The sequence below is a fragment of the Hemiscyllium ocellatum genome (assembly GCF_020745735.1).
Source record: "Hemiscyllium ocellatum isolate sHemOce1 chromosome 27 unlocalized genomic scaffold, sHemOce1.pat.X.cur. SUPER_27_unloc_42, whole genome shotgun sequence".
In the NCBI taxonomy this organism is placed as follows: Eukaryota; Metazoa; Chordata; class Chondrichthyes; order Orectolobiformes; family Hemiscylliidae; genus Hemiscyllium; species Hemiscyllium ocellatum.
The window spans coordinates 116,688-142,672 of NW_026867512.1; the positions used below are offsets into that span (position 1 = coordinate 116,688).

At 50.1% G+C, this 25,985-nt stretch overlaps 2 protein-coding genes across 2 annotated transcripts in view; one reads left to right on the top strand and one right to left on the bottom strand.

The window, feature by feature from the left end:
- Positions 1-3,198, bottom strand: part of LOC132808344 (uncharacterized) — a 74,489-nt gene extending 71,291 nt beyond the window's left edge. Inside the window, exons 1-2 of the mRNA XM_060822100.1 lie at positions 3,006-3,198; positions 1,161-2,194 (exon numbers count right to left, since the gene is read on the bottom strand). Of these exons, the coding sequence (XP_060678083.1) occupies positions 1,161-1,944 (784 nt within the window). The 5' untranslated portion in view covers positions 1,945-2,194; positions 3,006-3,198. The remainder of the gene's footprint in view (positions 1-1,160; positions 2,195-3,005) is intronic.
- A 102-nt stretch (positions 3,199-3,300) lies between these two features.
- Positions 3,301-25,985, top strand: part of LOC132808345 (zinc finger protein 850-like) — a 66,118-nt gene continuing 43,433 nt past the window's right edge. The window contains exons 1-4 of the mRNA XM_060822101.1: positions 3,301-3,408; positions 6,769-7,621; positions 10,893-11,814; positions 20,254-20,259. Of these exons, the coding sequence (XP_060678084.1) occupies positions 11,143-11,814; positions 20,254-20,259 (678 nt within the window). The 5' untranslated portion in view covers positions 3,301-3,408; positions 6,769-7,621; positions 10,893-11,142. The remainder of the gene's footprint in view (positions 3,409-6,768; positions 7,622-10,892; positions 11,815-20,253; positions 20,260-25,985) is intronic.

Below are 25,985 nucleotides of genomic sequence, written 5' to 3' on the forward strand. Positions count from 1 at the left end.
CACCACCTTCTGTATGAAAAAGTTGCCCTGTAGGTCTCTTTTATATCTTCCCCTCTCACCCTAAACCTATGCCCTCTAGTTCTGGATTCCCCAACCCCAGGGAAAAGACTTTGCCTATTTATCCTATCCATGCCAGTCATAATTTTGTAAACCTCTATAACGTCATCCCTCAGCCTCCGACGCTCCAGGGGAAACAGCCCCAGCCTGTTCAGCCTCTCCCTGTAGCTCAGATCCTCCAACCCTGGCAACATCCTTGTAAATCTTTTCTGAACCCTTCCAAGTTTGGCAACAGCGGGGAGACCCAGAAATGGAAAAGACTGAAGGGGGAAGTCAGCGGTAAATCTTTTGAAGAGGTTACAAAGGAGAGACCTCTGTCTGCAGCGGGAATGACCCCCACAGTAGCAGGTCGAGGTGGACGGCATTTAAGGAGAAGCTGGATACAGACGTCAGGGAGAAAGGAACTGAAGGGAATGCTGCTGTAAGGGAAATCAAGTGTGAGCAAGTGAAGGGGAGGTGCGTAGAGGCTCACATGGGTCAGAAATACTGAGAGAGACCAGTTGAGCTGAAGGACCTGACTGGAGACTCAATGGGACAGAGAGTGAAATCTTGGATCCACCTGCAAGAGAAGGAGAAACACGTGATTTACCTTCCAGGATTAAGCAAGCCCCGCAGATTCTGCAGATCACTTTATTGGTCAGAGCACTGAGTATAGGGGTTGGGGTCTGGACAGGACGTTGGTTAGGCCACTTTTGGAATACACAGGAACCTCGATTATCCAAAGGACACATGCAGGGTGTATTTCCGTCGCTTGACGATTAGATCCCTTCCAGTGAGGAAACAGGCCCAACCAGTCCACACTGACCCTCCGAAGAGTAACCCACCCAGACCCATTTCCCTCTGACTAATGTAACTAACACTACGGGCAATTTAGCATGGCCAATTCACCCTGACCTGCACATCTTTGGACTGTGGGACGGAACCGGAGCACTAGGAGGAAACCCACGCAGACGCAGGGAGAATGTGCAAACTCCACACAGTCTGTCGCCTGAGGCAGGAATGAAACCCGGGTCCCTGGTACTGTGAGGTAGCAGCACTAACCACTGAGCCACCGTGCTGGTTCATCTAATTCTGGATAATCGAAGTTCCTCTGTATTATGCGCACTTCTGGTCTATCAGAAGGATGTTCCCCCGTGTGGACCCACTGGTGGATCTGGAGGCCGGATGAGTGGGGGAAGCCCTTGCCACAGACGGAGCAGGTGAAGGCGTCCTCGCCGGTGTGCACCAGCTGGTGCCGCAGCAGGGTGGATGAGTGAGAGAAGCCCTTGCCGCAGACGGAGCAGGTGAAGGACGCTCCGCGGTGTGGACCTGCTGGTGCCGCAGCAGGGTGGACGAGTAAGGGAAGCCCTTGCCGCATATGGAGCAGGTGAAGGGCCGCTCCCCGGTGTGGACCCGCTGGTGATTGTGCAGGCTGGACGAGTGAGAGAAGCTCTTGCCACAGACGGAGCAGCTGAATGGCCTCTCCCCGGTGTGGACCCGCTGGTGGGTCAGCAGGTGCGACGAGCGGGTGAAGCCCTTGCCGCAGACGGTGCAGGTGAAGGGCCGCTCCCCGGTGTGGACCTGCCGGTGCTTGAGCAGGGTGGACGAGTGAGAGAAGCCCTTGCCGCACACCGAGCAGGTGAAGGGCCGCTCCCTGGTGTGGACCCGCCAGTGCATGAGCAGGCTGGACGATTCGCTGAAGTCCTTCCCGCACTCGGAGCAAGCAAACGGCCTCTCCCCGGTGTGGAGCCGCTGGTGGGTCAGCAGGTGGGGCAACTGGGTGAAGCCCTTGCCGCAGACGGAGCAGGTGAAGGGCCGCTCCCCGGTGTGGACACGGCGGTGGATCTCCAGCATGGAGGGGTAGCGGAATCCTTTCCCGCAATCCCCACACTTCCACGGTTTCTCCATGGCGCGCGGAATGCCTCCTGAGACTTCCTTTCCCCACAGTGGGCAAACTGGCTCAGGCACGTGCCCCTGTGGTTCAGGTAAAGATGATACTTTAAGAGCCTACTGAAGCAGACAAAAACGTTCAAAGAATTTTCCCCTTCTGGACTGAAAGAGGGACGTCTCTCCTGTCCCACGAATCAAGGGGCTCTGTCAGACCTTCACATGGTACTCAGTTGGGGAGCTCTATCTGCAAAGCTGCTCTTCTCATATCCTGTGAAAAGGGGATTACAAAAGTCATTGCTGCCTGCACATGACAGGAATTCAGAACAGATCATTCTAGTTTCTGTAGAACTTCCCTAAAACAACCAAGTTACAATATGCAGATGCCAGTGTTGGGCTGGGGTGTACAAACATAAAAAAAAATCACACATCACCAGGTTGTAGTCCATTAGATTTGTTTAGAAGTTCGAGCTTTCAGAGCTCTGCACCTTCATCAGGTAGCTAGTAAAACCTCCAGGCGAAAAAGACAGCAGATGCTGGAGATCAGTGTGGTGCTGGAAAAGCACAGCAGGTCAGGCAGCATCCGAGGAGCAGGGAAAAAAATTTTAAAAAATCGACATTTCGGGCAAAAGCCCTTCATCAGGAATGAGGAAAGAATGAGGACACTTTCCTCATTCCTGAAGACGGGCTCATGCCCGAAACCTCGATTCTCCTGTTCCTTGGATGCTGCCTGACCTGCTGAGCTTTTCCAGCAACACATTTCCAGCTCTGATCTCCAGCATCTGCAGACCTCATTTTCTCCTATAACCTAGAGTTGTGTGATTTTTAACTTTAAAAAGTGTTGCAAATCTCCACCCCCCCCCCTCTCTCACACACACACACACACACACTTTTCTTCAATTCTCACTCTGCTGTTTCTGATATTACCCATCCCCCAGTATTGTCCAGAAAGGGACTTATTACCTAAAAAAGCTGTAAAACTCCATCCCACACACTCTTTAACTCTTGCTGTACCTAATATTTCCCCCCCGCCCATGCTCCAGCAGGGTCTGACTGATGCTCATTGACTGAGCCACACTCACCTCTTCCTGGACACAGCGACCCTCCAAACCAACACAACATCAGCTCCCCATAACCCTCCCGCAACGGCGCATGTGCAGGAGCATCCGGTCACGTGAATCGAGGGACCGCCGTCGTCACAAAGGCCGCGCGTTCATTGGACGGAGCACAAGTCCGTGTGGCGGCGCTGGTCTTTGTTACGCCCACGTGACCTCCCTCCTCCTCCCCCCCCCCCCCACGCTCCCCTCCCTTCACCTCGACACGGGGAGGCATGACCAATGGGAAGCTTTGGAGGACCGGAAGGAAGGCTGGTCCTCCTACCAAAGCATCCCCTCATTGTCTGAATGCGGAAGTTGGATCATGAGCTCCTGCTGCTCTCTCTCTCTGAATGAAGATTGAGTGTTACCCCAGACTGCACCACCCTCTGTGAGTACAGCACCCTCTCTTCTCACCCCTCCTAATCCATTTCTTTCCTCATTTTGGGATTAAACTGTTGGTTTGTAGGAAGTGAAGTGAAAGGAGGTGAACTCAGGAAAGGTGCATATGCTGGATGCATTGGTCTAGATCGCTGTCTCTGTCTCTCTGTGTCTGTCTTTGTTCCTCTGTGTCTGTGTGTCTCTCTCTCTGTCTCTCTCGTGTCCTTCATCAGGAATTGCGGAGGGGGAGGGGTGGAAAGGGTGCTGAGAGATAAATAGGAAGGTGGGAGTGGGGCTGGGGGTAAGGTAGATGCAGGTTGGGGGTGGTGGTGATGGCAACAGGGTGGAGCAGATTGGTGGGAAGGAAGGTGGACAGGTGAGACAGTTCAAGAGGGTGGTGCTGAGTTGGAGGGTTGGAGCTGGGGTGGGAGGGGGGAGGGAATGTGAGGAAACTGATGATATCGATGTTGATGCCATGTGGTTTCAGGGTCCTAGGCCACCTGATACCTGGAGGAAGAATGCCTCTGCATTGGGACCCTCCAACCATACAGGATCAATATTGATTTCACCAGTTTCCTTCCCCCCCCCCCCCCCCCCCCCCCCCATCCCAGATACAACCCTCGAACTTGGGACTGCTCTTTTGAACTGTCCCACCTGTCCATCTGCCTTCCCATCTATCTGCTCCACCCTCCTCTCTGACCTGTCACCTTCTTCCCCTGCTTTCATCTACCCATAGCATTCTCAGCTCCCTTCCCCCAGTCCCACCTCCCTTCCATTTATCTCTCAGTCCCTTTGGGCCCACCCCACATTCCTAATCAAGGGGTTATGCCAAAAACGTCAAACCTCCTGCTCCTCAGATGCTGGCTGACCTGCTGTACTCTTGCAGCACCAGACATTTTGGTGCTTATTTGTCTGGATGTTCTGATGTGACCCATTCGCAGATGTGAAGTCACATTTGAGAAAAACTCCTTCATGGAATGTGGGCTTTCTTTTTGGCAAGGCCAACAATGTTTTCGTCCCGAACTGCCCTTCAGACAAGAGGATTGCCAGACTTTAGGGGGCATTTTAAAAGTCAAGCACGTGAGCCGTCATATGCAGGCAGCACCAAGTTAACGCTGACGGATTTCCTTCCCTGAAGAGCGTTATTGAATCAAATGGGTTTTCAGAAAAGTTTCATTTTCTCAATGACTGAGACTAGTTTTCAATTCAGATTTTTAAAAAAATTTAAATTTAATTTCCCCAATGTTTGTTTTTACTGGTATTTGAACCCATGAGCCCAGATTATTTGCCTGGGGCCTCTGGATTGCTGGTCCAGTGTTGTTGTTATAACATCACTGACTCACCTGGACAGCATTGAGAGTCATACAGATGTATAGCACACAAAGAGACCCTATGTGCAACTGGTGCATGCCGAGCACATAGCCAAAATTGATCTAGTCCGATGTGCCAGCACGTCCCTCCAAACCCTTCCCATTCATATTCCCATCCAGATGCCTTTCAAATGTTGCAATTGTCCCAGCCTCCACCACTTCCTCTGGCAGCTCATTCCATACACGCACCACCCTCTGACTGACAAAGTTGCCCCTTAGGTCCTTTTTATGTCTTTTCCCCTCTCACCTCTAGTTCTGGACTCTCCCACCCCAGGGAAAAGACCTTGTCTATTCACCCTATCCATGCCCCTCATCATTTTATAAACCTCAATAAAGGTCACCCCTCAGCCTCCGATGCTCCAGGGAAAACAGCCCCAGCTTATTTAGCCACTCCCTATAGCTCAAACCCTGGCAACATCTTTGTAAACATTTTCTGAACCCTTTCAAGTTTCGTTTAACTGTACAGTAAAAATCATACTGGACTTGGATATATCTCGTGTTACTGTGCAATATGTATTTATGTATGGTTGTATAAATTTGATTTATAATTTATTTCTAGTTATATCATAGAGTGTTGTAGCCATGTTGTGTGTTCAAAGTTTGGGAGAAGATAGTAGTGTTATGGATGCGGATCATTAGCTGTTTTCCTGTTTGTCCTATGTAGTGTTTTGTGCAGTCCTTATTGTGTACAAAATTCCATGCAAGGACTGCACAAAACACTACATAGGACAAACAGGAAGACAGCTAACGATCCGCATCCATGAATACCAACTAGCCACGAAACGACACGACCAGCTATCCTTGGTAGCCATACACGCAGATGACAATCAACATGAATTCGACTGGGACAACACTAGTATTATAGGACAAGCCAAACCGAGAACAGCCAGGGAATTCCTAGAGGCATGGCACTCATCCACAGATTCAATCAATAAGCACATCGACCTCGACCCAATATACCGACCACTGCAGCGGACAGCTGGAACTGACAACCGGAAGCGGGCAGAGACAAACCACTATAAATGCCGGAGGAAAGATCACAGAAGCGCTTCACAGGAGGCTCCCAAGCACTGAGGATGTCACCTAGACAGGGGACGAAGCGTCTGCAATACAAACTCCCAGTTCAGCGAACAGAACCACAACATGTCATGTATTTCCAGTCATACCCGTTACAGGACAGGAGAATACTGGGCTCAATGCTGACTCTGTGGATGAATCTAGTCAGACTCATTCCTCTCTATATCCAGAGAGTCCTGTAAGTGTATTCCTCTATAGGGTCCCTCCAGTCTCACTTGGGTATTGAGCGACTCCACTACAGTCATCCTCAGAGCGAGCATGTTCTAGGTCTTGTTACCAAAGCAAAGTTCTTGCTCTGATTCTCTTTCCCTTCCCCCCCACATCTTGGTCTGTCAATATGGTAGAAAGAGAGGTGGGGGGGCAGATAACTAGGTTAGCAAACTGCATGAGGGTGGCATGATGGCTCAGTAGGTAGCACCGATGCCTCAGTGCCAGGGACCTGGGTTCAATTCCAGCCTCGGGCGACTCTCCGTGTGGGTTTCCCCCGAGTGCTCCGGTTTCCTCCCACAGTCCAACCTTGTGCAGGTGAGGGTGGGTTGGCCGTGCTAAATTGCCCAGAGTGTTCAGGGATGTGTAGCTTAGGTGCACGTGTCAGGGGTAAATATAGGGGAATGGGTCTGGGTAGGATACTCATCACAGGGTCGGTCTGGACTTGTTGGGTCGGTATGGACTTGTTGGGCCGAAGGGCCTGTTTCCACACTGTAGGGGTTCTAATTCTTAACTTTTCTTGGAGCTAGATCTGTCAAATGTCAGGAATCAGAAAAATTGGGAGGGAGCGTATTAGGTACGGCAGTAGGGAGAGTGTGTGGGATGGAGACTCACAGGTGTTGGGTTATGGGCGTGGAATGAATATTCCGTGAAATCGATCTGTTAAACTCTGAGATTCTACGTGATACTGACAGCGATGACTTTCTAATTGACAGGCTTTCACCGGAGGATTTACCTGCATATCTTGAACTAATTGCCTCAGCCAGCTTGACTCATTGGGACTGGAATTTTATCCATCTTTTGAGTGGAGAAGGAGGATTGTCCCGCCTGCTTCCAGAGATCTGACTGGTAAAGCACTGAGATGCCGCTGTTCGAGGGTGGAGGGAGCTTTACCGGAGCGGAGAGTTAGCCAGCCGGCCACCCGCAGCAGAGTGGGACGTCAGAGGGAGCGTCGAACCTGGAGGGAGCCCGCGCCGTGGGGAAACCGTGGAAGTGTGGGGAATGCGGGAAGGGGTTTCGAGTCCCCTCTGAGCTGGAGATCCACCGGCGCGGTCACACCGGGGAGAGGCCGTTCTCCTGCCCCGAGTCCGGCAAGGCCTTCATTGGGTCCTCCAAGCTGCTGAGGCACCGGCGGGTCCACACCGGGGACAGGCCGTACCCCTGCCCCGAGTGTGGCAAGGCCCTTCACCCAGCTGTCCCACCTGCAGACGCACCGGCGCCTCCACACACCAGGGAGAGGCCTCTCACCTGCCCCGGGGGCGGCAAGGCCTTCAATCGATCGCCGACCCTGCGGACGCACAGGCGCCTTCCCAACGTGACCGCACGGAGTTGAAGTCTGCAGCGAATCCCACCCAGGACTGGGGGGGGATCGTGCCCGTGGGGGGGATTGTGCCCCGTTCGAAGACAGTGGGTGAAGCGGGAAGGGAGCGAGGCTTCCTTTCTACCGGACTGGCCGCTCTCGCTCCCTTTGCTTCCCGTGGGACCGATGCTGTTTGAGGCTGGGACTGCACGTTCCCCGGGCCAAAGATCTGCAGGAGCTGAGGAAGTGCACTCCTTTCACACCGGATGGTAAATCATGTTTGTCCCATCTATTTCAGTCTTAAATACCCTCCGTGACCTGGCCTCCCAGCCTCCTGTGGCAGTGAATTCCACAGATTCCCCACTCTCTGTCTGAAGAGGTTTCTCCTTATCTCCGTTCTAAAAGGTCTAAGGCTGTGCCCTCGGCTCCTGGTCTCTCCTACCAATGGAAACATCTTCCCAATGGCCACAGATAGATCAAAGTCAAATACAATAGCCTCTATTCCATTGAGTGTCCAGCACACTTTACAACACTTTGTAAAATCAGGAGTGCCATTGATGAGGTGAGTGGCAGGTGTCTTTTCCCGATAGAATAAAGAATATTCCAGCACAGGAACAGGCCCTTCGGCCCTCATGGGTTCAAATACCAGTAAAAACAAACATTGGGGAAATTAAATTTACATTTTTTTAAAAATCTGAATTGAAAACTAGTCTCAGTCATTGAGAGAATGAAACTTTTCTGAAAACCCATTTGATTCAATAACGCTCTTCAGGGAAGGAAATCCGTCAGCGTTAACTTGGTGCTGCCTGCATATGACGGCTCACGTGCTTGACTTTTAAAATGCCCCCTAAAGTCTGGCAATCCTCTTGTCTGAAGGGCAGTTAGTGACAAAAACATTGTTGGCCTTGCCAAAAAGAAAGCCCACATTCCATGGAGGAGTTTTTCTCGAATGTGACTTCACATCTGCGAATGGGTCACATCAGAACATCCAGACAAATAAGCACCAAAATGTCTGGTGCTGCAAGAGTACAGCAGGTCAGCCAGCATCTGAGGAGCAGGAGGTTTGACGTTTTTTGGCATAACCCCTTGATTAGGAATGTGGGGTGGGCCCAAAGGGACTGAGAGATAAATGGGAGGGAGGTGGGACTGGGGGAAGGGAGCTGAGAATGCTATGGGTAGATGAAAGCGGGGGAAGAAGGTGACAGGTCAGAGAGGAGGGTGGAGCAGATAGATGGGAAGGCAGATGGACAGGTGGGACAGTTCAAAAGAGCAGTCCCAAGTTCGAGGGTTGTATCTGGGATTGGGCAGGGGCCGGGAGGGGGAGGAATGAGGAAACTGGTGAAATCAATATTGATCCCGTATGGTTGGAGGGTCCCAATGCAGAGGCATTCTTCCTCCAGGTATCAGGTGGCCTAGGACCCTGAAACCACATGGCATCAACATCGATATCATCAGTTTCCTCACATTCCCTCCCCCCTCCCACCCCAGCTCCAACCCTCCAACTCAGCACCACCCTCTTGAACTGTCCCACCTGTCCACCTTCCTTCCCACCAATCTGCTCCACCCTGTTGCCATCACCGCCCCCAACCTGCATCTACCTTACCCCCAGCCCCACTCCCACCTTCCTATTTATCTCTCAGCACCCTTTCCACCCCTCCCCCTCCGCAATTCCTGATGAAGGACACGAGAGAGACACAGAGACAGAGACACAGACACAGAGGGACAAAGACAAACAGACACAGACACAGAGGGACAGAGACAGCGATCTAGACCAATGCATCCAGCATATCCACCTTTCCTGAGTTCACCTCCTTTCACTTCACTTCCTACAAACCAACAGTTTAATCCCAAAATGAGAAAAGAAATGGAGTAGGAGGGGTGAGAAGAGAGGGTGCTGTACTCACAGAGGTTGGTGCAGTCTGGGGTAACACTCAATCTTCATTCAGAGAGAGAGAGCAGCAGGAGCTCATGCTCCAACTTCCGCATTCAGACAATGAGGGGATGCTCTGATTGGTAGGAGGACCAGCCTTCCTTCCGGTCCTCCAAGGCTCCCCATTGGTCATGCCTCCCCGTGTCGCGGTGAAGGGAGGGGCGCGTGGGGGGTGGAGGAGGAGGGAGGTCACGTGGGCGTCACAAAGACCAGCGCCGCCGCACGGACGGGCACTTCGTCCAATGAACGCGCGGCCTTTGTGACGACGGCGGTCCCTCGATTCACGTGACCGGATGCTCCTGCACATGCGCCGTTGCGGGGGGGTTATGGGTAGCTGATGTTGTGTTGGTCTGGAGGGTCGCTGTGTCCAGGAAGAGGTGAGTGTGGCTCAGTCAATGAGCATCAGTCAGACCCTGCTGGAGCATGGAGGGAGGTGGGATATTAGGTACAGCAAGTGTTAAAGAGTGTGTGGGATGGAGTTTTACAGCTTTTTTAGGTAATAAGTCCCTTTCTGGACAATACTGGGGGATGGGTAATATCAGAAACAGCAGAGTGAGAATTGAAGAAAAGTGTGTGTGTCTGTGTGTGTGTGGGGTGGAGATTTGCAACACTTTTTAAAGTTAAAAATCACACAACTCTAGGTTATAGGAGAAAATGAGGTCTGCAGATGCTGGAGATCAGAGCTGGAAATGTGTTGCTGGAAAAGCTCAGCAGGTCAGGCAGCATCCAAGGAACAGGAGATTAGATTACTTACAGTGTGGAAACAGGCCCTTCGGCCCAACAAGTCCACACCGACCCGCCGAAGCGCAACCCACCCATACCCCTTACCTAACACTATGGGCAATTTTGCATGGCCAATTCATCTGACCCGCACATCTTTGGACTGTGGGAGGAAACCGGAGCACCCGGAGGAAACCCACGCAGACACGGGGAGAACGTGCAAACTCCACACAGTCAGTCGCCTGAGGTGGGAATTGAACCCAGGTCCCTGGCGCTGTGAGGCAGCAGTGCTAACCACTGTGCCACCGTGCCACCCTACCACTGTGCCACCGTGCAAATCACACAACTCTAGGTTATAGGAGAAAATGAGGTCTGCAGATGCTGGAGATCAGAGCTGGAAATGTGTTGCTGGAAAAGCTCAGCAGGTCAGGCAGCATCCAAGGAACAGGAGAATCGAGGTTTCGGGCATGAGCCCATCTTCAGGAATGAGGAAAGTGTCCTCATTCTTTCCTCATTCCTGATGAAGGGCTTTTGCCCGAAATGTCGATTTTTAAAAAATTTTTTTCCCTGCTCCGCGGATGCTGCCTGACCTGCTGTGCTTTTCCAGCACCACACTGATCTCCAGCATCTGCTGTCTTTTTCGCCTGGAGGTTTTACTAGCTACCTGATGAAGGTGCAGAGCTCTGAAAGCTCGAACTTCTAAACAAATCTAATGGACTACAACCTGGTGATGTGTGATTTTTTTTTATGTTTGTACACCCCAGCCCAACACTGGCATCTGCATATTGTAACTTGGTTGTTTTGGGGAAGTTCTACAGAAACTAGAATGATCTGTTCTGAATTCCTGTCATGTGCAGGCAGCAATGACTTTTGTAATCCCCTTTTCACAGGATATGAGAAGAGCAGCTTTGCAGGTAGAGCTCCCCAACTGAGTACCATGTGAAGGTCTGACAGAGCCCCTTGATTCGTGGGACAGGAGAGACGTCCCTCTTTCAGTCCAGAAGGGGAAAATTCTTTGAACGTTTTTGTCTGCTTCAGTAGGCTCTTAAAGTATCATCTTTACCTGAACCACAGGGGCACGTGCCTGAGCCAGTTTGCCCACTGTGGGGAAAGGAAGTCTCAGGAGGCATTCTGCGCGCCATGGAGAAACCGTGGAAGTGTGGGGATTGCGGGAAAGGATTCCACTATCCCTCCATGCTGGAGATCCACCACCGTGTCCACACCGGGGAGCGGCCCTTCACCTGCTCCGTCTGCGGCAAGGGCTTCACCCAGTCGCCCCACCTGCTGTCCCACCAGCGGGTCCACACCGGGGAGCGGCCGTTCGCTTGCTCCGAGTGCGGGAAGGACTTCAGCGAATCGTCCAGCCTGCTCAAGCACCAGCGGGTCCACACCGGGGAGCGGCCCTTCACCTGCTCGGTGTGCGGCAAGGGCTTCCCTCATTCGTCCACCCTGCTCAAGCACCGGCAGGTCCACACCGGGGAGCGGCCCTTCACCTGCACCGTCTGCGGCAAGGGCTTCCCTCACTCGTCCAGCCTGCTCAAGCACCAGCAGGTCCACACCGGGGAGCGGCCCTTCACCTGCACCGTCTGCGGCAAGGGCTTCACCCGCTCATCGCACCTGCTGACCCACCAGCGGGTCCACACCGGGGAGAGGCCGTTCAGCTGCTCCGTCTGTGGCAAGAGCTTCTCTCACTGGTCCAGCCTGCTGCGGCACCAGCAGGTCCACACCGCGGAGCGGTCCTTCATCTGCTCCGTCTGCGGCAAGGGCTTCTCTCACTCGTCCAGCCTGCTGCGGCACCAGCAGGTCCACACCGCGGAGCGTCCTTCACCTGCTCCGTCTGTGGCAAGGGCTTCCCCCACTCGTCCGGCCTCCAGATCCACCAGCGGGTCCACACGGGGGAACATCCTTCCGATAGACCAGAAGTGCACATAATACAGAGGAACTTCGATTATCCAGAATTAGATGAACCAGCACGGTGGCTCAGTGGTTAGCGCTGCTACCTCACAGTACCAGGGACCCGGGTTTCATTCCTGCCTCAGGCGACAGACTGTGTGGAGTTTGCACATTCTCCCCGCGTCTGCGTGGGTTTCCTCCTCGTGCTCCGGTTCCGTACCACAGTCCAAAGATGTGCAGGTCAGGGTGAATTGGCCATGCTAAATTGCCCGTAGTGTTAGGTACATTAGTCAGAGGGAAATAGGTCTGGGTGGGTTACTCTTCAGAGGGTCAGTGTGGACTGGTTGGGCCTGTTTCCGCACTGGAAGGGATCTAATCGTCAAGCGACTGAAATACACTCTGCATGTGTCCTTTGGATAATCGAGGTTCCTGTGTATTCCAAAAGTGGCCTAACCAACGTCCTGTCCAGACCCCAACCCCTATACTCAGTGCTGTGACCAATAAAGTGATCTGCAGAATCTGCGGGACTTGCTTAATCCTGGGAGGTAAATCACGTGTTTCTCCTTCTCTTGCAGGTGGATCCAAGATTTCACTCTCTGTCCCATTGAGTCTCCAGTCAGGTCCTTCAGCTCAACTGGTCTCTCTCAGTATTTCTGACCCATGTGAGCCTCTACGCACCTCCCCTTCACTTGCTCACACTTGATTTCCCTTACAGCAGCATTCCCTTCAGTTCCTTTCTCCCTGACGTCTGTATCCAGCTTTTCCTTAAATGCCGTCCACCTCGACCTGCTACTGTGGGGGTCATTCCCGCTGCAGACAGAGGTCTCTCCTTTGTAACCTCTTCAAAAGATTTACCGCTGACTTCCCCCTTCAGTCTTTTCCATTTCTGGGTCTCCCCGCTGTTGCGAAACTTGGAAGGGTTCAGAAAATATTTACAAGGATGTTGCCAGGGTTGGAGGATCTGAGCTACAGGGAGAGGCTGAACAGGCTGGGGCTGTTTCCCCTGGAGCGTCGGAGGCTGAGGGATGACCTTATAGAGGTTTACAAAATTATGACCGGCATGGATAGGATAAATAGGCAAAGTCTTTTCCCTGGGGTTGGGGAATCCAGAACTAGAGGGCATAGGTTTAGGGTGAGAGGGGAAGATATAAAAGAGACCTACAGGGCAACTTTTTCATACAGAAGGTGGTGTGTGTATGGAATGAGCTGCCAGAGGATGTGGTGGAGGCTGGTACAATTGCAACATTTAAGAGGCATTTGGATGGGTATATGAATAGGAAGGGTTTGGAGGGATATGGGCCGGGTGCTGGCAGGTGGGACTAGTTTGGGTTGGGATATTTGGTCGGTATGGACGGGTTAGACCAAAGGGTCTGTTTTTGTGCTGTACATCTCTTGACAAAGCCTTGTCTGAGGGTGAAATGTTGTCATTCCCGTTGATGCGGGTGGTCCCCTGTCTGTTGTCCTTTTTGTTTCCTTTCTCGGAAAGGACCTCGCGGACATGGGCAGCGTTCCCGAGCCCCGCTCCGGAACGGGCTGTTCCGTCCACTTCCAGCCCCCGGGGGAAGGGGCAGCTTGAGTGCAGTTGGAGAGTGGGCCGTTCACCGGGAGGGTGCCAATGGGACGGGAGAGTGGTACCGGTAATGGGGCAAGGGGGAGATGCCTCAGACCGCCAGAAACACTGGGGCAGCTGCTCGCGTGCTCCTTTTGGATCTCACAGCACAGGGAGGCCATTCATCTAATTACCTCCCCGTCTCTGTCTCTGGCTCTCTCTGTCTGTGTCTCTGCGTCTGCCTCTGCGTCTGTCTGTCTCTCTGAGGTGACAGCGGATTCCAGCATATTGCTGCTTGCTGGGTAAACCTGTTTTTCCTCTGTTTTCCCCCTCTCTCTCCTGCTCAAACCCCTGAACTTCAGGCCGCCCCTGACCTTGTCACTATCAGTGAATAGGGAACAGCTTTTCTTCCTCCACCTTATCTGAACCTATCACAATCTTCCCCACTTTCACCAGTTGTATCTGTGTGTGACCCTCTCTTTCTGTGTCTCTTTCTCTCCTAAGCCCCCTCCCTCACCACATCCCATTTACCCACCCCCCCCTGTCATGCTCCCACTTTCAAACGGTCTCGTTGTGTTTTCACTGCCTCTTCCCCATCGTTTCCGTCAAGCACCTCATCTCACGCTTAGAACCCCTGCAGTGTAGGAATAGGCCCTTCAGCTCATCCAACCCACACCAACCCTCCCTCACCCAGACCTCTGCCCGTAACCCTGCAATTCCCATTGGCTAACCCACCTAGCCTACACATCCCTGGGCACTATGGGTAATTTAGCACAGCTAATGCACCCTAACCTGCACGGCACTATGGGTAATTTAGCATGGCCAATGCCCCCTAACCTGCACATCCCAAACACTGTGTAATTTAGCACGGCCAGTCCACCCAAACCTGCACATCCCTGGATACTATAGGACAATTTAGCCTGGCCAATCCTACACTAAGGGTGGATTGGCCATGCTAAATTACCCATAGTACCCAGGGATGTGTAGGTTAGGGTCGATTGGCCATGCTAAATTACCCAATCCTACACATCCCTGGGTACTGTTAGGATAAAATAGGTCAAGGGAGGGTGGAGCTATAGCTGCTGTTTGGGGAATCGAAACTGTTGCTTACGTGGCTAGCTCAGCTGCCAACGCCCAAATCAGCTCAATAACAGGAAACGCCTAGCAAACGCGAAATGTCCTAATAAGGCAATGCTTAGTAGCTCCGCGAAGCTCTGCTTAGCAAAGAGTATATCAGGAGCAGATTTGGGAGGGGAAGGCAGAACGCGCCTTCTCCAGTGAATGCATGGTGATTCACTGTATCAGCTACGATTCTGCAATAAAGCCTGCTTGTGCTAAACAATTGAGCGTCTGTTGTCTCTCCTCCTAAAACGAACATGCAAGGACAAATTCCATCCTAACAGTACTATGGGTAATTTAGCATGGCCAATCCACCCTCACCTACACATCCCTAGGTACTATGGGTAATTTAGCCTGACCAATCCACCCTAACCTACACATCTCTGAGCACTATGGGTAATTTAGCATAGCCAATCCACCCTCACCTACGCATCTTTGGATTGTGGGAGGAAGCCGGTGCACCCGGAGAAAACCCTCGCAGACGCAGGCTGGAAATGTGCAAACTCCATAGGGACAGTCGCCCCTGAGGCTGGAATTGAACCCGGGTCCCTTGGCGCTGTGCCCACTAAGCAACCCCTTATAATCCGCCTGCGTTAAGATCCTTTTGTCACCTGGATGAATGTTACAGGGGGGAGCGGGGTTTAAGTCTTCTCTGAGCTGAGAGAGGACACAGGAGATGCTCCTCATCATGCTTTCATGTGTCACGTTGTATAATTCTTAGATTTTACATGCAAATGTCTAGTTGGGGTTAGAATTCTTGTAAATATAGACAAACCGAAACACTTGTTGAGACATTTCACCAAACCCCACGTAGGCAATTGACATGCCCGCCCCTGAAAAGAGAACCTTTCGTGGGGTCAGAGTTGACATTGAGAATAGCGAAATGAACACTGTCCCCGTCGTGTTTGTACTTTTGCTGACAGAAGGGCAGTTTGCAGTCAGTAGGCACTGTGGGACTACAGGCTGCGGGCCAGGTCTGCGCTCGGGAGCGTAAATCCCAACGGGAACCAGAGGCATTGCTAACGTTTAAGCCAGCTGAGCTGAGCAAGAAAAGGCTGCGACCCTGTGCTTGAACTGATCAGCCGAAACTTTGGAGAGAGGGAGGGTCTGACCCTTGGGAAGGGTGCTGGCGGGGTGTGGGCGGGAGGTGAACCTTTGCAATGTCCAATCAGAAGGCTAAGTGTTAAGATAACAAGAGCCGATATTTAGCAGTCGATAAGTGCAACATGTAAGCAGTTTGTTCATATGCAGCTCAAAGGCTGTCCCCAAAGTTAAACTTAGTATGGCGCCTACCCACTCAATCCAGTTACCCACCCCATTTCAGGGTGGATATGTGAACTATCACTAATTTTGGTTCTTCTAACGAATAAAACATTTAAACCTAGCTGTTCAGGAAAGCAAACAAGTTTAAAACTACAGCTATGCTGCAGTTAAACTCAATAGACTTAGAGCAAAATACATGTTCCCTGAACGCAGTTGAAAGTTAACATCGTTGTATTAGATGTCGGAATATCTGTTTAAATGGAGCCGTGAGCTTTCCCAATGTAGACAGGGCTCCTCGAAACGTGGCAGTGTCCCCCCTGCAGCTGCAGAGCGAGACAGGAGAGTTTGTTTTTGTGAATGAGCAGTTGTAGCGCGAGGTGGCTGTTGCTTGGTGACGGTGAGGCTCCCCCGGCCCCGCCCATCCCCCCGTGCAGACGTCACGCGGGGGTGAAGGCGGTTGGGAGGAGAAGTCGCTCGAGCGGGGAAGCGGCGGCCGTTAGGAAAATGGCGCCGTGCGGCCCGGGGCAGACCCCCGTCACTGGTCACCGCCGCCTTCCTGGCGCAGCTGCTGTGTCACGGCCACACCGGCCGGCTGTACAGCAGGCAGGAGCCGGTGACCATTCTGGAGGCGGATGGGGTTAAGGGCCTGTTTGGGAACTGGTCGGCCGCCTGGGTGGTGGAGTTCTACTGGTCGTGGGGCGGCCCCTGTGTCAACTATGGGGCCACCTGGAAGGTACTGGGCCCGGGAGGTGAAAGGTGAGGCAGGTTGTGGGGGGGACGGAGGGGAAGGAATGTGGGGCCTGTCCTGTCATAGTCACATTTTACACTCACTTTCCATCTGCTTTTACTGGCGCTTGTGCTGTTTACCCCTCACTGTTTTTTAATCCTTGTGCTGTTTACCCTTTGCTGTTACTTGTGCAATTGCTGAGGGTAGTGTGTAAATACTAGTGAAGGATACTATGCACCAGCATGTATATGTTCCTCAGTTATTGAAGGGGCAGGACCTGTTGAGAACGGTTCGTAAAGCAGGTTGTGCACTAAGCCTTGTTAACATGGATATGTTCATTGGAAAAGTTGACTTTTTATTATTTAGAGTCGTAGAGATTTTCAGCACGGAAACGGACCCCCTCAGTCCAACCTGTCCACGCCAACCAGATATCCTACATTAATCTAGTCCCCATTGCCAGCACTATATCCCTCTACACCATTCCTATTCATATACCCATCCAGATACTTTTTAAAGGCTGTAATTATACCGGCCTACTCCACTTCCTCTGGAAGCTCATTCCATACACACACCACTCTCTGCAGGGAAACATTGCCCTTCAGGTATCTTTTATATCTTTGTGGCCTCACCCTAAACCTATGTCCTCTAGTTGTGAAGGTCACCCCAACACGGAGGAAAAGACTTAAAAACATTGAGCAGCCAAACAAATGCAAAAGCAATCAAATATCAAGCCACATGGGGGAAAAAATATCGCTCTGCCCTTTTTGATCTCCAATAGACATTTGGAAACTGAAAATCTGTCAATAACACCAGCATTGCTACAGAGCATATTGTGTACACTCCTCGGTGTCAACAAGCAGGGCACATGTTTGCCAGTGTCATCAAAACATTGGGCGTGTTCCTCATTGTCGGCAGAAAAGGGGCAAAACCTACTTTTGATGGACAAATAAGGCTCACTGGAGGACCAGGAGGAGACTTGTCCTCCTGCCATTCGGAGCTCCCCTATTGGTGAACGCGGAAGTTGGGCCATGAGGTTCTGAAGTTCCTGCCCCTCCCCTCTCTCAATGAAGATTGAGCTTCACTCAGACTGCAGCTTCCTTCCTCTGTCCAACATCTGTGTGTACAGCACTCTCTTTTCTCACCCCCTTTTCCATTTACGTTTCATTCTGGGGTTCAATTGTTGACTTGGAGCAACTGAAAGGAATGGGAGTGAATCCAGTGAGGGGACAGACTCTGGAAAAATTAGTCCAAGCCTTTGTCTCAATTGACAAAATAGACAGGCAGGAGACTGGAAGAATGCAGCAAGCCAGGCAGTATCAGTAGGTGGAAGAGTTGAGGTATCTGGTGGAACCCTTGTTCAGGATTGGGGGTGGGTATAGGGAGAGCTGTGGAACAAGGGTGTGCTGGGGGCAGGGTGATGAAGTGAGGATAGGTGGAGACAGGTAGAAGGTACAATAGACAATAGGTGCAGGAGTCAGCTCTTCTGCCCTTTGAGCCAGCACCACCATTCATTATGATCGTGGCTGATCATCCTCAATCAGTATCCTGTTCCTGCATTATCCCCATAACCTGGTTGGTGAATGGGAGGAAGGAATCTAGTTGGCAGGGAAGAGTGGAAAGGGCTGGGAAGTGAGTTGGGGGATGGGATGGGAGATTATTTGAAATTGGAGAACTTAGTGTCGAGTCCTCCGGGCTGTGGACTGCTCAGACAAGATGAGGTTTTGTTCCTCCAATTTGTCAGAAGGGGAGTGGGAAGGGGCATTAAAATGGGTGGAGACTGGGAAGTCCGCTCAGCCTCTGTGGACCTGGCTGTGATGCTCGGCAAACCATTCCCCAAGTTTACGCTCGGTCTTCCTGACGTAGAGAAGACCATAACTGGCAAAGCACAGTGGGTCGAGCAGTAGGACAGTCATAGTTTGAGGCACAAGCTCTTCATCAGGAATGATGCGTGGATGTTCAGAGGGGCATCAGCGTCCTTCTGTGCCAGTTGTCAGACAGGTGCAGCAGGCAATGAGCAAGGCAAGTGGCATATTAGCAAGAGGAATTAAGTTCAGAAGTGGGAATGTCTTCCAGCAGTTAGGAGGTCATAGAATATATTCAAGGCTGAGTTCACGTGATTTTTATGTGGATGCTTGTGGGGGAAGGCAAAAAAATGGTTGTAAGACCAGTATCCAGTTTTAAGACAGTTCCAGAGTCAGACAGCACAGAAACAGACCCTTCAGTACAACTAGTCAATGCTGACTATGTTCTCAAACTAAACCAGTCCCACCTGGCAGTGTTTTGGCCCATATCCCTCCAAACCTTTCCTATTCATGACGTTACTGTACCTGCATCCACCACATCCTCTAGACATATAGTCCTCACGTGAACTACTGTGTAAAAAAAAAATTGTGCCCTTCAAGTCTTTTTAAAATCCTTCTCCTGTCACCGTCAAAATTTGCTCCCTAATCTTGAAACCCCAACCCTAGGGGAAGGACACCCTTTGTTCACCTCATCTCTCCCCTCATGATTTTATAAACGTTGATAAGGTCACATCTCCACTTCCAATGCTCCAGTGAAAAAGTCCCAGCCCATCCACCTAGATGAAGGTAGAATCCTGTCCCTCAGGATTCCCTCCAACAATGTGCCCACCACTGATGTCAGGCACACTGATCTATAGTTCCCTGGCTTGTCCTTACCACCCTTCTTAAACAGTGGCACCACGTTAGCCAACCTCCAGTCTTCTGGCACCTCACCTGACATGCACAGTATGCTCTATGGAGATGCTGTTTTTGATGGATTTAAAGTGTCCAAATGCCACAATTTCTCCCCCACTCACTTGACATAACCGTGTAGGCTCCTCGCTATTTGATGTTCATGTTACTTAGAACCCTCATGATCATATCAATCTCAATGAGGTCACCTCTCAACCTCCTGTGCTCCAGTGAAGACAGTCTCAGCTTCTCCTTATAACTCAAACCCTCCAGTCCTGGCAACATCCTGGTAAATCTTTACTGGACTCTCTGTAATAGTATTCTTCCTATTACAGGGCCACCAGAAGCCTTCTCAGTACTCTACAAGTGACTTCACCAACATCCTGTACACCTTCAACATGATGTCCCAACTCCTTTGTTCAATGGTGTGAACAATTAAGGTAAGTGTGCTGAATGTTTAACATCAATCTACATTTGTCAATATATCATATCAGTTGCATGACACTGTGACCTTTTGCTCTTAACTCTGCGTCTTATGATCCTGCTCCACAGCTACCCGATGAAGGAGCAGCGCACTGAAAGCTAGTGCTTCCAAATAAATCTGTTGGACTATAACCCACTGTTGTGATTTTTCAACCTTGTCCCACCTAGTCCAACAGCAGCACCTCCACCTCCTTTCTAATGAACACAGCCCATACCTCCCAGTGCTGCCAGTAAACTGCCGATGAAATGATGCAGTGCCTGCACTCCTGAAAAGTTTATAATTTCTAACGAAACCAGCTACTCATTCACTGCTCCATCTGATACACGACTTTGGAAACTTAGTGCAGGAGGCTGCAAGAAATGAGCAGCTTTAAAACAAAAACCGCTTGGAGCTTTCAATGAGAGCCTGAGCCCAGCAGTACGTTCTGGTTACCTTTATTGTGGCCCAACATTGTTACAGCTGCAGATGCCCCCAGCAAAAGGGCAGAGAAAGAGTAGCTGTGTTTTAGACAGCTCAACAACAGGGGGAGGTGCAAGGGGCAGGGCAAGGCCAACAGCAGGCCCCCGCACTACGCCTGCGTTGCCTTGCACAGTTTACAAAAATCCCTTCCCCTTCAGAGACTCCCCAGTGTGGAAGCTGGCCACTCGACCCAAAGACTACACACCGATCCTCCAAAGGGTAACCCACCATGCAATTCCCCTACCCCATTGCTCAACATTTACCCCTGACTAATGCACCTAACCTGCACATCCCTAGGCACTATGGGTATTTCAGTTCTGTCAATCCACCTGAACCTGGACAACTCGTATATGCCAACCAGATATCCCAACCCAATCTAGTCCCACCTGCCAGCACGGGGCCCATATCCCCCCAGTTGCCTTTTAAATGTTGCAATTGTATCAGCCTCCACCACTTCCTCTGGCAGCTCATTCCATACACGTACCACCCTCTAAATGAGAAGGTTGCCCCTTAGGTCTCTTTCATATCTTTCCCCTCTCACCCTAAACCTATGCCCTGTAGTTCTGGACTCTCCCATCCCATAGAAAAGACTTTGTCTATCTATCCTATCCATGCCCCTCATGATTTTATAAACCTCTATAAGGTCACCCCTCAGCCTCTGACGCTCCAGGGAAAATAGCCCCAGCCTGTTCTGTCTCTCCCTATAGCTCAAATCCTCCCGTCTTGGCGACATCCTTGTAAATCTTTTTAGATTAGATTAGATTACTTAGTGTGGAAACAGGCCCTTCGGCCCAACAAGTCCACACCGACCTGCCGACGCGTATATCACCCAGACCCATACTCCGGGGGTTTGCAAGGACTGCCACAAACACTACGTAGGACAAACAGGAAGAAAGTTAGCCACCAGGATACACGCACACCAGCTAGCCATAAAAAGACACGATCTTCTATCCCTTGTAGCCCAACATACGGATGAAAGAAAACACCACTTCGACTGGGACAACATCTATCCTGGGACAGGCTAAGCAAAGACATGCCAGAGAATTCCTAGAGGCCTGGCACTCCAATCACAACACCATAAACAAACACATAGATCTAGATACCATCTATCAACCCCTCAGAAAATGAACAGGAAATGACATCACCACAAACCCCAGGAACCCCATCCAGGCCAAACATATAAATCGAAAGCAGGAGACAACAGCTTCGCTTCACTTGGAGGTCGCCACTGATGATGTTCCCGAGCCAGGTAATGAAACGTCTGGATATCAAACCTACAGCTCAGCGAGCAAACCTACACCCTAATCCTCAACCTGAGCTACAAACCTTGCAAAGTAGAATGTATTTGCAAACATCATGCTGCAAATACAAACCCACCCCCATGGATGATCTATCTCGTGTGTGCATGAGATAGAGAAACAGTCTATTTCCATGCTGTTTATCTCTATTTGATAACCGTTGCTTTATTTCTGTTGGTGTAAATGTTGTTGTAATTCATAGCTGGATCCTCATAGGTGTAAGGGTGACAGAATTCCTCAAGTAGGGCATTGGAAGATTCCTGGGAGACCCCTATTTCTGGTTTACTTCCTCATGAACAAACATTAAGCACGTGTACCTATTTATTTACGATCTTGTTTTATTTTTCTTGTTCGATTCCCTGCTATGACTACACCTTGTATTAGGATAGTTGACAGGCTGGGAGATTGTGGCTTGGGTCTTGATTGAATATTTTATCGTTCCAGAAGTTATAAAAGGCGGGGTCAAAGCTTTAGCAGAAATCCAGCAGAGCTGAGAACAGACCGACATCTTAGTCTGTGGGAACAGGGAGATCAACAGAGGATAGAGAAATCAGGTCCTGAAACCAGACCACCCTGTGATCAGTGCTTTGATTAGAGGCATCCTTCTACATCAGTCAATGCCAGTTGTCAGACAGGTGCAGCAAGGCAAGTGGTATATTAGCAGGCTGAACTGAGATTAGAAATGGGGATGTCTTCCTGCAGTTAGGGAGTCATTGAATTTATTCAAGGCTGAGTTCATCTGATTTTTGAACAACAAAGTGTAGATTTTTATGTTGTGTGGATGAGGTGTGTTTTTTTGTGGTTTATGTTTTGGATACAGGAAGAGTAGACATTTTTAAAGTGGAAGGCAAGAAAATGGTTTTAAGACCACGACAGAACAGTTATGGTCAGACAGCACAGAAACAGACCCTTCAGTCCAACTATTCCATGCTGACTATGTTCTCAAACTAAACTAGTGCCACTTGCCAGTGTTTGGCCCATATACATCCACACCTTCCCTATTCATGTACTTATCCACATGAATTTTAAACGTTGCATCTGAACATGTATCCACCACTTCCTCTTTACATTCACTCAATACATGAAACACTCTGTTATAAACAAACTTTTCCCAATTCTGTCCATTCCATGGATTCATTCTCTTTCCTTTCAGTTGCTGCAAGTCATAAATTGAAGCCCAGAATGAAATAAATGGAAAAGGAGTTGTGAAGAGAGTACCCTACTCACAGATGGTTGACACAGTAAGGAGGGTGCAGTCTGGAGCAAACCCAAAATGTCGATTTTCCTGCTCCTCGGATGCTGCCTGACCTGCAGTACTTTGCCAGCACCACTCTAATCTTGACCCTGATCTCCAGCATCTGCAGTTCTAACTTTCTCCTGTAAGAAATCAGCAGTTTTAAACCAAAAACCTGTTGCAGTTTAAAGCTCTCATTGAGAGCATGAGCTCAGTGTGAAGTTCAGGTAATCTTTATTGTGACCCAACTTTGTTACAGCTTCAGAATCTCCCAGCAGAAAGGTGTAGAAAAAGTAGCAATTTTTTAAAAACAGCTCAAGGTCAAAGTGCAACTCCTCACTTTCTTCATTATTGGTCACCACTGAGTTGTCCCTTTGTAATTGGATCCTTGATATCGCCTTAACCTGGAGGAAGTATTGCCTCACTCAGCAATTTCAACCTGTATCCAAGTAAGTTGGATGAGCAGCATAGAGTCAACCAGACTATTGTGGGTCTGGAGTCATGTGTAGGCCAGAGCGGGTAAAGGATGCAGCTGGGACGACTGCTCTAGTAACTGCTCAAGTCTTCCCTAAAGAACTGAGTGAATCAGAAGGGGTTTTTTTTCCACCCCCACCCCACCGACAATAGTTTCACCGTTAGATTCTGAACTCCAGATTTCTGACCAAATTCCAATTCCGCCATCTGTTGTGGGAATCGAACTCGGGCGCCACTGGAACTGGGTTGATAGTCCAGTTGGTAAAGGCACTCGGCCGTCTTTCTTTCAATCCTCCTGCAATGCCATGTGATCCCGCTGGTAGGTCAGCAAGGAGGCAGCCTGGGTAAAGGCCTTCCCGCACTTGGGGCAGCTTAAGGGCCTCTCCCCCATGTGGATCCACTGGTGGGTCTGGAGGTTGGAGGAATCGCTTAAGTCCTTCCTGCAGTCAGGGCAGGGGAACGGCCTCTCCCCAGTGTGACTGCGCCAATGAGTCTCCAGGGCAGACGGGAAACAAGCCTTTCCCACAGTCGTCACACTTCCATGGTTTCTCCACGGGGCGGGATTCCTCGGGTTTCTCCATGGCCGAAGCTTCAGCCGCACAAACGCATGTGGAGCTTCTGTCCACCGTGAATTCCTCTTTCCAAACCGTAGAGCTGTTGCACGCTCCTCACTCAGTGCACTGTAATGGTAGGGTCTCTCATCCAGTCCCACTGATGCTGAAAACGTACCCAAACAGGAACCAAACAGCTTTGCTCCTCACAGAATCATAGTTGCAAACTGTTGCGGTCCCGATGGATTGGATTGAATGACTGTCAGACATGGATGTCAAAGTAAGGACTGCAGACGCTGGAGAGTCACAGTCAGAAAATGTGGCGCTGGAAAAGCACAGCAGGTCAGGCAGCATCCGAGGAGCAGGAGAGTCAACGTTTTGGGCATTAGGCCTTCGTCTGTTGATTTTGAAACTTCCATCTTCAGATCCTGAAATGTAAAAAGAGATTACAAAAGTCATCACTGTCAGTGCAGGGTAGAAATTCTGAACAAGCAATTCTACTTTCTGCGGAAAGTTCTTTTCTTTTGTTATTTCACAAAATTGAAAGCACCATCCCACTCTCTCTCCCCCTCTGTTCTCACTCTGATCTAACTAATTCCCCTGAAGGTGCTGATTCAGGATCTTCCAGGGGCAGAAAAGCAAAAACGTCAAGACTGACATCTCTCTGAATTTTGGATAACTCCACCTGAAAGTTAATATCTTTCACAGCATTGGGATACTGCTGAGAGGGGTGGAGGTCTGATTTTGGGAAGTAAAAAAAAATAATGAGTTTGTGCCAATCCCTTCCCTTCAGAGAATCCCCAGAGTGTGAAAGCAGGCCACTCAGCCCCACAAATCCATACCGACCCTCTAAAGGGTAACAGGCCCGCACCTATTCCCCTACCCCCTATTGCTCAACTTTTACTCCCTGATTGGTGCACCTAACCTGCACATCTCTGGGCATGGTCAATCCATCCTAACCTGGTCAAAAGTTAAAAATCACACCACCAGGTGAGTGTTCAACAGGTTTATTTGGAATGACTCGCTGATCCTTCAGGTGGTTGTGGAGAATAAGATCTTAAGACATAACTTATAGAAAAACATTATCGCGTTCTGCCACCGAAATGATATATTGAACAAACCTGGACTGTCAAGTCTTTTATCTTTTAGACTGGATTGCAGCTATCATTCACATGTAAATCCCAGACCTTCTTGCAAGGCACCTTATCAAGATAACTCGAGGTTTTATAGCAAAATGTGACATCTCAGTTCACATAATGCATTAAAGGTGTGAGGTCAGAGTCTGTCTGTGTCCCAGTCTTGAGTCAGACTGGTTCTATTTCCAAAGTGTAATATTTTGTAAATTACATGGATTGACTGCTTACTGATTGTGTATTTTTTGAGCAAAATAGAATGTATCTGCAAATATCATTCTGCAAATACAAATAGAGCCTTATTTCTGGTTTACTTCCTAATGAATAAACATTAAACGCGAGCACCTATTTATTTCTAATGTTGTTTCATTTTTCTTGTTTGATTCCCTGCTGTGACTACACTGTGTCTGGATGGTTCACAGGCTGGGAGATTGTGCATTGGGACTTGATTGACTGAATGTATTATTGTCCCAGATGGTGTAAAGACAGTTTTGGTGGGGGGGGGGGGGGGGTGGCCAAAGCTTCAACACAAATCCAGCAGAGCTGAGAACAGACCGACATCCATACGCCTTTTAAATGTTGTAATTGTGCCAGTCTCCACCACTTCCTCTGGCAGTTCGTGCCATACATGCACCACCCTCTGTGAAAAGATTGCCCCTCAGACCCCTGTTAAATCATTCTGCTCTCACCTCAAACATATGCCTTCTAGTTTTCTTGGACTCCCCTACCCTGGGGAAAAGACCTTAGGTTTCCCCCCCTATCCATGCCCATTACAAAGGTCTATAAGTTTACCCCTCAGCCTCTGATGCTCCATGGAAAATATCCCTGGCCTATTCAGCCTCTCCCTATAGCTCAAATCTTTTCTGACCCCTTTCAAAGTTTCATAACATCTTTCCTACAGTAGGGAGACCAGAACTGAACGCAGTATTCCAAAATTGGCTTAACCAACATCCTGGACAGCCACAACATGACCTCCCAACTCATCTACTCGATGCTCTGACCAATAAAGGCCATCCTACCAAATGCCTCATTCATTATCCTGTCTACCTGAGACTCCACTTTCAAGGAACTATGGAACCTGCACTCCAAGGTCTCTTTGTTCTGCA